Consider the following 15,025-nt stretch of genomic DNA (forward strand, 5'->3'; position numbering starts at 1 on the left):
TGCTGTAATGCAATCTGAAATCTAGCCAAATGGCTAGATTAGCAAGTTGCTAAAGCTCACACCACTGACAAACCATCCTGTAGGAACTCAAAGGTCTTTGGGGTGTTCCCATGACTGTAACTTGGAGCCCTCAGCTTTCTTCAAAGAGCTAAAGAGACAGCTACCAACAGACCTGAACAAGGGTTTGGAAATTAGCGTCATGGCAGTAGTGACTAATTTGTGTATTTGTGACAAATATATTTGTTTACATTCCCCTCTATCCTGTCTCAGCCACTTCAATTACTCAAGGCTGCCTCAAGCCAGTTCCAGTACATGTTCCTGATTGAGGAGGAAACCAGTTTCCAAACCACCCCCACCCAGCGCTTGCAGAAGCATCACTTACATTGACTATAAAAGGCACAACAAGCATGACCAGGATAAGCTCCAGCTGAGGGTTTGGGATGTAACCCAGTAGGATCTGCTGAAGCTGCAGAGGAGAAAACATTTAGAAGCATTATTTGAACAGCTCTGTTGCAAGATCTTTACTGCTTTCCGGTCGCCTTCCTGCAGCAGCACCTTCCTAGGGAGGGCTCTGTAGCCTTTGCTTTAGCTCAGCTCTTACAAAGCTTATACGAGTTACTTCTTAAGCCCAGCTTCAAACACATGATTTTGTACTTCACAAGAAGTACACGTTGCTAGTCTTTCAGTGTAACTATGCATGACAACTGGTGGGATTTTCCTTGACTCCTTGGAGCCTAGATGCAAAATAAGGACACCAGCCATGCACAGTAAGCATAGAGAGGAATCCAGCACCATCTCTGGATCTAGCAGTGTGTGCTGCTGAACAACATGTTCATGCCCAAGTCTGAGCGCTGTAGGCTAAAGGGTTTGAAGAAAAAGCCCTGAACAGGAACAATTAAGTGGTCCCGGATTGCTGTAACTCCTCAGTCAAGTCACATCAGCCTGTGAGGTACCAGGCACTATGGATAAACGCACTCAAAACTAGAGTTACCCATTTATTCCCAGAATTTGTTTTTATATGCATCCCACCTACCAGCCCCCAGGTACGTGGTTACAAGTGCCACAGGTTATTTTTATTTTTAAAAAGAGAAATTAGCGATCAACACAATTACCATTGCATGAACTACCATAGGGAAGCAGCTGAAGGTGGAAAGGCTTGGATAGTTCTGAGACCACTTGGATAGTTCTTTCCAAATTACTCTTAAGAGTTCCTCTAGTTTAGGCATGGGATCACGAAACACCGACATGAACTGACTTGATGGGCTAATGTAGAAAACATCTGGCAGAACTGAAATAGCTCAGCTGCCAGCCCAGCCCATTTTATCCTTCCAAGGATGGAAGAGAAAATTAAAGCAGCATCTTATTCCACAAGCTTCTGGCTAGCAAGAGGGTGACCAAAAGCCAAACCGTTACGAAAGTCATGTTCCCCTAAACTTAAGTAATAGCTAATGATTACAGAGGCATGTCAACAAGTTATAAGGATTGAAGACCTATGGTGATGGGAACCACTAATAAGGCAAAGCTGACAAGAAGCAAGCCTCAGCACCTGTAACTAGAAAAATACAGCTCAGGAGCCTACCTTTGTCCATCCAGGGATAAGCAGGACAAGGCTAATCACAGTCTTCTCAAAAACCATTATCAGCAAGTAGAGGATACACTGGCCAATCCAGGCAGCAGCTTGTGGAGGGTCACCTGGGAAAACAGTATATTAAATATGAGACAGGAGGAGACAGCCTTGCAGAAAAGTTGCCTCACGCTTGATAACTGAGATGATTAGAAGGACAGGGAAGTGTTTCCATATTGCATGTTTTGCAGTGAGACAAATAATATCAGGCTTAAAAAATGTGGAGCGATTTTCTACCTATAGTTGTTAAAGATTGTCCAGTTCCAACCCCCTGCCACGGGTACGGACACCTTCCACTGGATCAAGTGAATCTTTTGACCAGAACGGCAGGCTGATAATCTCTTTGACCTAAAGCCAATCCAAATAGCAATCCCCAAGACAAGTTACTGCTGGGCTGACCCTCCTCTATACACTGACCAGTCAGTACCCTGTACACTCCTCTATAAAATTAAACTAAAACTAAATCATATCATTAAAAGACATCACCTGCAATTTGCTCTCTGCCAAGCATTACACACCCAGTTGCCAGCATCAGTCTGAAAATTTCTGGTCACCATTTTTAATATAAAACCCAAATTTTCAGTTCTAAACAGATTTATTTTATTTGCTGATGAAACGAACGTTTAGTTATGTGATACTTGCTGTCTGAGCAAGAGACAGGGGCTCCACTGCCCCAGGTTTTAAAGCAATTTACTCAAAAAGAATCAATGCTAATTAAATATGAATGTTTCCAATGGGGTACTCACCGAGTAATAAGTAAAAGCATATTTGTATTGTTAACAGTGATAATGGTACCGTATCTATTACATGTGCTTGCTTCAGCCCTCTGTAAGCACTCTCCCAGCTGGTTATCATCTTCCCAGGCTCATCAGAATATCTCAGGTCTGCAAAACTGAGCTACCGTATCTGGCTTCAAAAAGCTGCAGCACTTCCTCTTACCATTTGAATATGAAGATAACCCCTGGCAACACTTGTTTCCAGCATAACAGGAACAGAATTTGGAATTGCATCCGTGCAACAGAACAACCCACCACAAGATGCCAATGCTCAACACACTGTGAGATGGCAGCAGACTGGGAGCTCTGCTCCACTTTTCTCAGCACGATACTGTTGAGACATGGCGGGGAAGACAACATCAGCAGTTTGCAAAAGCACATTTATCCAAAACCACTCTGTGGCCACAGAGACCAGCAGTGCATACAAGGATTTAGTATGAGCTGGTATCCAACCAAGCCCAGCTCCCAGGAGATCTGCTTCCCAGCAAACACAAAACAGGTTTGCACGTATATTTGTCCTTATTCTGACATTTGTTAGTAACGTACCAAAACATTTGCATCGTTGCAAAGCTACAGCTAACTATTTGAGGCATCCAGCTACTGTCTCCATGCCAGAGACCTCGCATCCACTAATCATCTCACACCCCAGCTTTTTAATTGCTCAATCCACGATCAAGAAGGAAGCAAAGGAGAGGAGACTGATTAGGACTGTGAGGCCAGGGGTGCAGAGAGGCTGCTGAGCTGTGAGGACAGCAAGCAGAGCATGCCAGACCAGCAGGCAACCGCACGGAGCAGAGGAAGGAAGAGGGAGCCAGGAAGGTTACGCGTGTGCAACCAGCAAAGCCCACAGAGGATTACAGAAATCACATGGCTCTGGTCCCTGGCAGGCAACAGCTTAATGGGTGGTCTGTGGAGGAGATGGGAGCAGGGTTATATGCAGTTGGCAATTAAAGGCTGCTGTCAGAGAAGCTTTGATCTTCCTGAAGCATGGACAGCCTCTCCCAAGTAGACTCGTGTGCCTTGATGCCTTTGGCGCAGGTTGGGTATAGTGGGGCTTTTTGCCCCAGAGCCCAAACCTCATCAATTCTCCTACAAATCCCAGGTTACCATCACTGAAAGCTTAAAGCACAAACAAAACAGGAAAACAAACATGTCCTTCCTGCATTTGAACTCTTTCCCTTTTGCTCTGTGTTGTCAGCTGTGCTCCGTCCCCGACGGGGGAAACAGGACTCACAGCCACAGCACCCTTTGCAAGTCAGCTCTTCTGCACTGCGGTCATGGTGGCACCTGTAGAACACAAGTGGAAAACAAGCACAGAACACCTTCCTTTGTCATCTCAGCTTGCCCAAAAGCAGCAGCAAGTTTCAGGTCTCTCCCAAATACCTCTCCCTCCACACTCTTTTGGGGATAGGAGACCACTACCACTCACCATTACAAACAGCAGGCTATGGTTCTTGGTTCCGCATACTGTGCACTGGACAGCCCTGGCCAGGTTTTGGCTAACCTGGCTGGTACACAGAGACTATAAAAGATAACATGCTTTTTAAACCACTCTAAGCAAGGACTTGTCCGTGTCTCTAAGGGTAATAACTTCTGCACTTTCTGTTTTCTCTGCACTTCGAGTACACAAGAAAGCCACCAAATTGGTTTTGAGTTTTCCTGAGGTTTGGAAAACAAAACCTTTCTCTTGCTTTGCCAGAGAACAGTTTTTACTGTGAGACTGCAAGATCCTACCTAGGGAATCCTGCTTCTCTGAGACCAGAGGTCTGTCCCAGTTTGTCCAGTTTCACTGGCCAAGCATACAGGGCATATGCAATCAGACAACAAGCCTGCACTACCAAGCAGGATAGACCTGCACCGCTTACTACCCACCACATCCCACCTTGTCTAAGGTGCTTCTATCATAGCATGGAGCTTCAAATGTTCATATTTCTCAGTTAGGTCTTTTCTATATCACCTACAGAAGATGCTATAAATCTTCTCCACAGTTAGAGGGACATCAGCACTTCTTTACATATCCAGGGTAAACAGTAGAAGCATATGGAAAGACACCCACAGACCTACACAGAGGCCAGGTTTTGTCATCTGTTTATTAACTTAAACAGCAAAAAAATCACTACTGTTTTACAAGCTTTTTTTTCCTTCTTTCCATTCTGAGCTTTGTTTTCAGACTACGGGATGAGATGTTTCCATACAGCAATTCATCCTGAAGCACAGAACTAAACAGGATTTAATTTCCACTCCCTGACACGAAGATCAGAGCACGTCTCCACAGTTACTTTTTACTGCACCTTGGATAGTAAAAAGATGTCCAAGGACAGGAGGCTGCTCAGTAGCAAAACGACGCAAGATGGAGAAGAAAATGAAACAGCAGCATGGCCTACAGGACTGCAGGGATTATTTCAGCTATAAGTAGACAGTGGCTTGCTTCCTTTTCACCAAGGAGCTCCACTGGCTGCTCCTTATCTCAGCATGTTTGAAGTCATCCAAAGGCCAGTGATCCACCTCAGAGTGGCCATCACCCAAGTCTAACTCACCACTAATTCATCTAGCTGTGACTAAAACCAGTAACATACAAGACACCATTTACTGGCATCTCATCAGGTAAGAGGGAGCCTTTGGTGTAGCCCCTGGACAAGCACATAAGACAGACCGGTCATATCATCTTCCACAATTAGGAAGCAAGGCTGGAAAACTTGAGCTGATCCCAGCTAAGCATGCATCTCATTTAGGCACTGACTTCCTACAGCAAGATGGTCAGAGGCATCCTCCAGTACCTGAAGGTAGGGAGGGACTTTTACAAAGGTTTGTAGTGATAGGACTAGAGACAATGGCTATAAAGCAGAGAGGTGTAGATTTAGACTAGACATAAGGAAGAATTTCTTCACTATGAGAGTAGTGAGGCACTGGCACAGGTTGCCCAGGGAAGCTGTGAATGCCCCATCCCTGGAGGTGTTCAAGGCCAGGTTGGATGGGGCCTTGAGCAGCCTGATCTAGTGAGAGGTGTCCCCGCCCGTGGTAGTGGGGTTGGAACTAGATGACTTTTAAGGTCTCTTCCAACTCAAACTGTTCTATGATCTTCCAATATAAAGTTAATATCTTTAGTGGACCAACTGCTGTCCATGGGTGCTCTGCTCCATGGATGGGAGAGGATTCTTTTTGCATCAAGTATTTCCATAACAGAAATCTAGATGAGTATCTGCAGGACTGTTTCCGCCATACTGTTTTTTGCTAGCTGGCAACCTGCTACCTGGAAGCCAAATAAAACCAAAGAAAAAATATGCCCTCCTCTTTGCTGTGTTCAGAGCTCCCCTTCCCTTGCAGGAGCAAGGAAAAAGGTCCAAATGATCTTTGCAGCTTCCACATCACACCTGTTACGAGATTACATGTACATACCCCCTTTGAACACTTCTAGTTTCTTGTTCCCAGCCCTAGTTGGAAGGTAACCCAGGACAGCTCAGGTGTACACAGTGACTCCACCACCAGCCTCTCCTTTTAGCTTAATGAACACCCACTGCTGAAATAGTCATATAGCCATCAATCACCCTGACAGAAATATCCTCCTTTGCCCCAAAGGATGCACACACTGCTTTTAGACTGTTCTCCAGTAGCATTACTGGTGCTTCCCAGCAACGCCTCCTCGGTGCAGATGCAGAACCACTGGGGTCTGCAGCAACCTCACAAAAACACGTCTCGTATTCAGCTTGTGCGTGGGAGCCCAACTGCTAGCGAAGCAAAAACACCACTGCTTGAGGTATTTGAGTTGTTACCACACAACAGGATTAGTCCTAATCCAGGCTGTCTAATGTACCAAGCTGTCAGCACAGCCCACATGTTATTGCCAGACAGCTTTATTTACTGTGGGGACTGGGCATGCATTGAGCAGGTGGGAAAAAAGCTTAACCACAGCTGAAGCAGAAGGTTCAGGAGTGCTGAGGAAAAAAGAATATTTGAAAGCACTGAAAGTTGCGCTGAGTGTCACAGTGGGTATAGAAAAAGTCAATAAAAGCCCCTTAAGAGATACTCAAATACTACCTCCAAAATCAAGGGATCTAATTACTAGTGCCAAGTACAGAGGAGGGTTAGACATAGCAGGGAAAGCATCTGAATTGCACAAAGTGCTCACTTTGAGGTCAAGAACAGGTTTTCAGAGATTAGGACCTAACTAGCAATGGTACCGGTTATGGGCAGAACAAGCTGTCATCAGAGCAGCCAGATGGGTGCAGTGGACATCCCAAACTCTGGCATGTTCTCCATCTGAACCACCAGAGTGCACCGCTGCATTCAGTCCCCAGTTGCAATGTCAGAGCACTGCTTTGGGTCTTCAGTCCCTGGAGACACTACTATTGACTATACTACTGCCATCAGCCAGATCCAGGACAGTTCAAAGGGTTGTACCTGTGCTCAGAGCGGGGAATCTGACCACACACTTCACCGTTTGAGGATGGTCCTCATTCCTTTCCTTACTTTTTCTGCCTGATTCTGGAGACGAAAAGGCCAAGGACACTAAGGACAGGATAGCCTCACAGGTTAGAGCTATTTTCAGCAGTATTTCCTCAAGCATTAGCAGCCAGCTCCCTTGGCTGCCTCAGGACGTGGGAATATTTGTTACGGAAATTTTGTACAGCATCACAACAGGGCCAAAAGCAGCCTACACAGGTCCTCAGTTAAACTCACCAGCTGGCACAAAGCATATTCTCTTATAACTAAATTTGACTAGCAGAGTTCAACAGGCCACTAAATAGACTTTAAAGGCCTCCAAAAAACATGCCTTTCCGCTTCCAGACGGTCAATGAGCACAAAGCATCAAGCTTAGACTAGTCAGTGACCGCAACCACAAGTCAATCACAAGTCAGCATCCAGATGGGCAGCTAGAGGGGCTGTTTCAAGCAAGAAAGCCCTCTTTCTTCCCATCATTTCTTAACACTCCTCTTCAGCACTTTACTTGCACATTGCAGAAAATACCTCTTAATGGAAATTCATAGCACTTGCTTACCTAAAAGAAACGCTCCAGTATTTCTGAAGTAATATATTAAAGTTATTTTCTACAATGCCAGGACGCTGCAGCCATCCAGAGGTTCACTCTAGGGAGCTGCTTATTGCAGCTCTGCAGAATGGCAGAAAAGGGCTGGAAAAAACTTGGAGGTGGGGTACAAAGCTGAACCAGACTTCATCTGCACGTTCTGACTACACTCAGCATCTTCCTGGCTCCATTTGTACAGATACAGCAGCACCTCCAGGAACTTGGGTATCCACCTTCATTCTCAAAAGCCTACTTGAAACAGGCTGAATAACAAATCTCTCTGATCTCTGATCTTAGGAGCCAAGCATCTGCAGAAGAGACTGCAGCATTTTAAGATGCAATTTCCTGTGTCTACATGCAGTCCAAAGAGTAATCAAGAGCTGTTGTGCAAAGACAGATGAACATAAGCATATAGGAGCCTTTGACTTTCCACTAGCTAAAACCCAGGACATTCCTGGCTGCAGCAGTCTTTGGCTAAGAGCTTAGGCACAAGAGATGCTGATCTCAGAATGGGTGTCTCCTGGTTTTCCTGAAATACGAAAGTAATGGATTTTTCTAAACAGCTCTGGACAGCTGGATGCTTGAAATAGCAGTGTAAATCTAGGTGCTTTCCCTTCCATTTTCCTTGCTTCTCCATTAATGCAGCTATTGCAGTCACACAGGGACAACTACCCAGTGCTATGGAGACGGGCATATCAAGAACAAAGCAGAACAGACTGCTGGAGCCCAAAAAGAAGGATAATGACTTATATCTGCTGTAGGGATGCAATCAAGAGCAGGTGCAACAGATTACTTTTGCTCAAAGACCATGGATACTGGACAAAGAGTCAACTGTTCTTTTCTGATGGTTGTAGCAGTGACACTCACCACTGTTTGCAACACTTATTTGGTGCTTTCCTGTCCTTCCTCCTCTGCAGGACTGCAAGAGATGCTTTTGCTCCTCAAGAGAATTTGAGGAAAGCAGCATAAAGTCTGGTATAGCAATTAGACCAGAAGATGAATCATGAAGCCTGTATCAAACTGTACAAAACAGACTAGTATCTTCCAAACTGTTTTGGAAGTTTCTTAATACCCGAGATGAGGATAGCAGTGTATGGCTTCCCTAGCCCTGCAGCAGGATTGCTTTGGACATACCATTTGATTCCTACCTTAATTTTCCATCGTGGTCACTCTGGCTAAAGACCTGCACGAAGAGCGGAGCTAAGCAGATGAGACATTTAATCCTCAATTCAAGAGCTAAATTCAAGCAACAGCAGAAACATTTTTTATTAATGAAAGCAAGATTTCCTGACAAGTGAGCTGTTTTTGTAGTCTAAGCCAGCCTTCACAAAGGGCCAGCTACAGCTCAACGGAAGTTCATTACTGCTCTTTAAGGCTAAAGCAAGCTGTCAATACAGTAACATTTCCTTGCTTCTGCTCAACTGCAGACGTGGCATGCGAAGCTGAAGCTTGGCCCCGGATGGCTGCTGTTGGGCTTCAAGTCCTTGTTGCTCAAAAGTGGAAAAAAGAGAGTCCCTGAACCAAGAATTCCTCTGCTGTCTCATTTGAATGACACTACTGTTCTGTGCTTGTCTCCTGGGCTCTTTGAGAGAGAGCCACTAGGGAAAAAAGGGCAATCTCCACCAAATACATGCTGTTGCGATAATGAAACCGGTTTGAGACCACTGCAGCCTTTAAAACCTCTCAGATTTGATGACAGCCAGCCTTGCCATGTCCCATCATTTCAACCCATCTCTTGTCACCTTAATCCCAGTCCATAGCCACCTCTGCTGCCTCACAAACCAAACCATCCCATCCCATTCATCCTGTGCCATGACCCATTTACACATGCTTAAAATAAGTCTGAGTAAGAGCTCCCAAGTCAGTGAGGTCTCCACACTAATCCTAGCTTGGTCCAAATTTTACCAGCTCAGTTACCAGACCAGCAACTAAAAATACAAAGGAATAATCCTGCTTTCAGAACAGACTTAATGATTAAATCTTAAGAATGGGAATGTGATTGGCACGAACGGGATGTGTTTTATAAAGTAAAACTGAATTCATCTTTATATTAGACATAACATAAGCCAGGCAAAGGGTTAATAGTTCCCTTTCCTGCAGCCAAGACTCAGAATTTCTCTCCTAACAGCTGGCCCTGCTCTTTCTGAAGAGAAGTGCTACCCTCTAGTGGGGCTGGCTAAGAAAAGCTTTGCTGAAACTTTTTCTCCATCTCAAAGCAAGAATCAAAGCAGAGAGGCCAGACAGGCTTATTTAAAATTGATGCTGGCATTTTTTTTTTTTTTTTTGAACCACTGGCAATCCTGCACCCCACGTTCCCACACAATATCCAACAACTCAAACTCGGAGCCAGGCTGTGTCCTGCTGACATCTAATTCAGCTCAATGTAAATGCAAGAACATCTCCATGTTCTGAACTGAGAAGCTATTAAAAAAAAAAAAACCTAAAAAAAACCCCACAAAAAGTCACCACAGCCATACCCAAACAGCTTAGTTTATAATATGCCTGTCCTAGGGTGTATCATCTACCCACAGAATCACAAAGTTGGAAAACACCTCTACGATCATTGAGTCCAACCATTCCTATAAACCACTAAAACATTAAACCAAAAAGGAAACCCGAGGCCAAAGGAGCTATCTCGGCACAGAACGGTTGACACCTACCATACTCTCCAAAGACGAGGTATGTGTACTTCTTACGCTGCACGATCCAAGAGACAACCTTCACACCAAGCCAGATCAGCAGCATTCCCAGAGTGGCATCAAGGATGAAGTTAATAAGGTAGCTAAGAGCAGAAAAAAACCATAGGTTTCAGTTATGTTCTTAAGGCTTATTCAAAATCTTTTCTTTCAATACCGGAAAGTTAAAATATCCCCACTTTAATACAAGCTCACTTTCTTTTATTGGCTTTTCCTACAGGCTTAATAGCAATTCCTTAGTTTAAAAATCTGTTCAGAAGAGAAGGGAACAGGCTCCATCAACTCTCTGGCATTGGTTATTTATTCATACATCATTAAATACTTCCTGCCTTAGCCTTGCTTAAGGGTTACTCCCAAAAAAGGAGGCTTTCCAGCTGTAGCACCTTTTGTTCTTATTAGAATAAAAACCCCAAATTCAGGAAAACAGAATCAACCATTTTTTGAATTTTGTACAAGAAAATGGAAGCTTCTTGGACACCACAGCTGCTCCACAAACTGCACAGCAGATGAGGCAAAAAGTCCTTTTTACTGAGCAACTGCAAGAAGTTCCTATTAGCAGAGAGACAGACTGAGAGGCAGAAGGTCTTGGGACAAACAAGACCTGGCTCAACAAAAGGTACCCTGGGATCCCCCAAACCCTCCAAGTTCAGGGTTCCCACTACAGATCCAGGAGCTCAACCAATCCCTATGGGGAGATTTGGGCCTGATGGGCTTGCTCAGCAACTTTCGATGTTTAAGCCTCACTGGACACAGCGCCAGAAGCAAGAGACCTGCAGGGACCTTCTGGCGATTGCAGGGTCTAAGCTCTAATCCAGGGCTTGGTATTTTAATGAACTCCAGAGAAAGACTTTCTCAGACTAATGTTTTCTGGCCAGTTTTCCATTATTTCAATATTGTCTGCCAAATCACGACATATTTCTACAGCATGAAGAAATTACCAAGCACAGAGAGCTACAGGAATAAACATTTCCTTTTCCAGAACTTGATATTGCCTCTGAATAAAGACACTGAAAATAATCCATGTCTGATATCCACTTGGAAAACATGACATTAAAGTTTTCTACATCCAAAGGCTCAGACTAACTTATTACAGTTTCCAGCTGCTAAAATCAGAGGACTCTGACACAAACATGAAACTCTGGTGGTTTATCCGGGGCAGGACACAATGTTATCAGGCTTAAAGCCCAGGGAGAGGGCTGAAAAGTTCTATGCTGCCTGGTTCAGGACGGCAAGCCAGGCAGCATAGGGATATGTAAAACACATTAAAAAAAGACAGAGCATAAGCACAAAAGGATTTATTTTAAAACAGTGTCTGTTTAAAAAGCAATAATAAATCATTTTAGAGGTTATATTTAGCCCCAAGCAAGCCTATGTCTGTTTAAAGAAACGCATCAAGGTGCAGCAGTTCAACATATAAAAAGGAGATGGGTCAGAAGGTTTGCAGCAGCCTTCCAGTACTTAGAGAGGGCTACAGAAAGAGCCCCTTCTCCAGCTTTTATCAGGGAGTCAAGAGATAGGATGAGGGGTAATGGTTTTAAGCTGACAGAGGGAAAATTTAGATTAGACATGAGGAAGAAATTTTTTACCACGAGGGTGGCGAGACACTGGGACAAGTTTCACAGAGAAGTCATGGATGCGTTTAAGGCCAGTCTGGATGGCGATCTAAGAAACCTGATCCAGTAGAAGGCATCCCTGCCCACAGCAAGGAGCTAGCTTTAATCCCAGCTCACTTCCTTTCTCTTTTATTGCGTTTTCCTACAGGCTTACCAGTCATTTCTTAGTTTAAAAGCCTGTTCAGCAGAGAAGGGAGCAGGATCCCACAGCACGGAGGTTGGAACTGGATGATTTTTAAGGTCCCTTCTGAGTTCAAAATATCCTACAATTTGAAGCCTAGAGAAGTTTCTCAAAACAGGACAAAATTAATTCTGAAACTAAATCTGTAGCAGCAAAGTGGCTGCACTGTAGCAAAAGTGGTACTTTTATATTAAGTCTGAAGTCTGGCTTAGAAAGTCCTAAAACTGGACTACAGGAATACCTGTGGCAGGTGCAACTAAACATAAAAAAACCCCAGTATATATCCTTACACTGGAAAAAGGCCTTCAACCCACAAAGTTAGGAAAGGATTCTCAATACTGCTCTGAAATCAGCCAAATTGTCAACTCTGGTGTGCAAACAAACGGAATATTTAACGGTTACAATTGCATGGGGCACCACTGGGTTATTTACTGCAGCTTTTCTGCCAATACACTTCAAGGTGCTTTTAATCATCAGAAAAACATGGTTGCACTACTTCACCTTCATCCAACCTGCAGACTGTAAAGACCAGAGACAACTCAGTATCTGAAAATAAGCTCAGCATGGTTTATTCTCGCTTAATAATTCAAATGGATCAGTTTCCATTGTATATGACATTTTCCAACAGGCTTGCTTCTCCCTTTTACAGATGTAGGGCATAAATGCAAGCACGATGCATACTTACAGAGAACAAGGGTCCTCTTCAGTGAGATCCGACAGAAAGACATTGGCAAAGTGGATGAAGAGGGCACCTATTGCTTGCTTGGAGGTATCATAAAACCTGGAGAAAAAGGGGAAAAAGATCTGTGACCTGGAGCACCACCAGCAGGGCAGTCACCCAAGCAAAGGCCCTGAATGGATCTGCTTTCCTCCGACAGGCATTTGTCACACTCAAGAATCTATACCTGGTGAAAAGGGGCAGGTTGGCCTACTCCAAATACTTCAAGAAAAGATAACACTTCAGCACGTCGCAGCTCAGTCTTGCAGAGCTGCTGCTGAGTTTCAGCCTGCAGCGAAGGACAGTTTGCCCTCCAGTGCCCAGCCTCAGCTCCTCCAACCAGCAGCTGGTGCAGGAAAGGTGTTCAGCTGCTTATGATTTTTGCACCTGTCCACAGAGAATTGCATTGAATTCCCAAATTATTTTAGTGGAAGAACCAAACTGAGAACATGAACAGGTATTTCATCACTAACGTTGGCTGGTAGCTCCGTGCTGCCAAGCCAGCTTGAACATACACCAAGCCCACCCATACACTCACCTCTTGGCAGCCAGTAAGTCCTACAACATAGAGATGTTTGTAGAGGTGTTAGAAGCTGATAGCGATATCCAACCACGTTAGATCAACACACACTCAAAACACATTGCTGGGTCAGGAGACACCACAGTGACTAATTGAGTTTAAGAACAAAACTTGACCCTGTCTGGGAGACAGCCCATGTGCAGGTATGCCAGCAGAGTGGAGAGGACCACAACGTTTTGCTTCAGTTACCTACAGTAAAAGCAAGCTTTTCTGGAGGAGCTTGGCAGGGAAGTTTACTTCTAGGGAGCACCAGCTGCTTTATGGAGGTTTCCTTGGCAAGGTGCAGCAGAGCAAATCATAGAATTGTTAAGGTTGGAAAAGACCTCCAAGGTCACCCAGTCCAACTGTCAGAACACCACTGCCACGCCTACTAAACCACACCACAAAGTGCCACATCTACACCTTTTTGTGAATGCCTCCAGGAAAGGCAACTTCACCACTTCCCTGGGCAGCCTGTTCCTGTGTTTGGCCATTCTTTCAGTAAAGAAATTTTTCCTAATACCCAATCTAAGTCCATCCCGATGGAATTTGAGGCCATTTCCTCCTGTCCTATCACTTGCTATTTGAGAGAACAGACCAGCACCCACCTTGCTACGACACACTTTCATTTAATGACCAAGTACCAAGAAGGATAGTCAGAGGGCCTAGAAGGCTCATATTGTAAGAGAAAGAGCATTACAGACACGTAGTCTTTTCAAGCTCCAAATTAAAAATCTCACCATATCCTCCAGGGACGCCTCTCTTCCTTTGGCTCCTTAAATCGTTTTACTGCAAAGAAAATTAGAGAGGTTATGTTAACCAGTAAACCTGAACCGAACAGCTACATGCGTGCAACCCGAATCAACCTTCAATGCAAATGCAGTGAAAAAAAGCTGGAGGACTGCCAGTCTAAAGCTGAGCAAACCCAAAGGACAGGCAATGCAGGCACCTTCAGGTTAGAAGAATGAACAGCAGAGGTATTTGGGAGGTAGGTGTGCGCTTCTAGTATCCTTCAACAGCACCATTTTCACACCATGGGAAGCAGCCTAAGGGAAGCTACGGAGCACTCTTCACTACCTCGCAACCCTAATAATTCTTCCAGCGCAATATAACCATGTCCATGCAGCTAAGAGGACCTTCAAGGAAGCATAATCTTGCATACATCTCCAGCACAAAGGTATCAATGTCAAGCCTCAAGACCCTGTGAGTTGACATGGCTCCAGCTAGTATTAAAATATTTCATTACATAACATTTTGCATGCCCACTGGCTACCACTACGGAGCAGCAGTGTGAAACACACGGCTTCAGTACCATCAACCATGTGCTCTGAAAATATTTGAAGCAACTCTTCCTGCCTCGGAAATGTACACGGTCATGTTGGATGGAGCTCTGAGCAACATGATTTAGTTGAAAATGTCCCTGCTTATTGCACTTATTGGACTAGATGACTTTTTTAAAAGGTCCCTTCCAACTCAAACCATCCCATGATTCTTCAAAGTCACTCGGGCCAAGATGAGCTTGCTCCTTGCCGCCCTTCAGGTCTGTCCTCCTCGAAGGAGTCCTCGAGCGCTTTCAATTGCAGTTGCTGCTTTGAGCTTTCTCCTGTTACTACCTGGAGATAAGAGGAAGTTGGATTTTCACCTGGCTTTCTTTAGAGTGCAGTCTGAGGACTGCAGAAACATCTCAAAAGGTCCCAGTTAGTTTGCAAAGGGGATTTTATGCTCTCCTTGGGTTCAATCAGCTTTTATACGCTCAAATTGGAGCTGCTAATGGAAAATTACCAAGTACCACACCCCTTGCAGAAGTAATTTTTGACTGTTTTTCTGTCAGTCCA

At 44.5% G+C, this 15,025-nt stretch overlaps 1 protein-coding gene across 1 annotated transcript in view; it reads right to left on the reverse strand.

Moving 5' to 3' along the window:
- LOC104066501 (store-operated calcium entry regulator STIMATE) overlaps positions 1–15,025 on the reverse strand; it is a 36,682-nt gene that overhangs the window by 8,400 nt on the left and 13,257 nt on the right. The window contains exons 2-6 of the mRNA XM_054056632.1: positions 13,931–13,979; positions 12,599–12,694; positions 10,084–10,205; positions 1,580–1,692; positions 383–466 (exon numbers count right to left, since the gene is read on the reverse strand). Coding sequence (XP_053912607.1) covers positions 383–466; positions 1,580–1,692; positions 10,084–10,205; positions 12,599–12,694; positions 13,931–13,979 — 464 coding nt within the window. The remainder of the gene's footprint in view (positions 1–382; positions 467–1,579; positions 1,693–10,083; positions 10,206–12,598; positions 12,695–13,930; positions 13,980–15,025) is intronic.

This window comes from Cuculus canorus, chromosome 1 (genome assembly GCF_017976375.1).
Source record: "Cuculus canorus isolate bCucCan1 chromosome 1, bCucCan1.pri, whole genome shotgun sequence".
In the NCBI taxonomy this organism is placed as follows: Eukaryota; Metazoa; Chordata; class Aves; order Cuculiformes; family Cuculidae; genus Cuculus; species Cuculus canorus.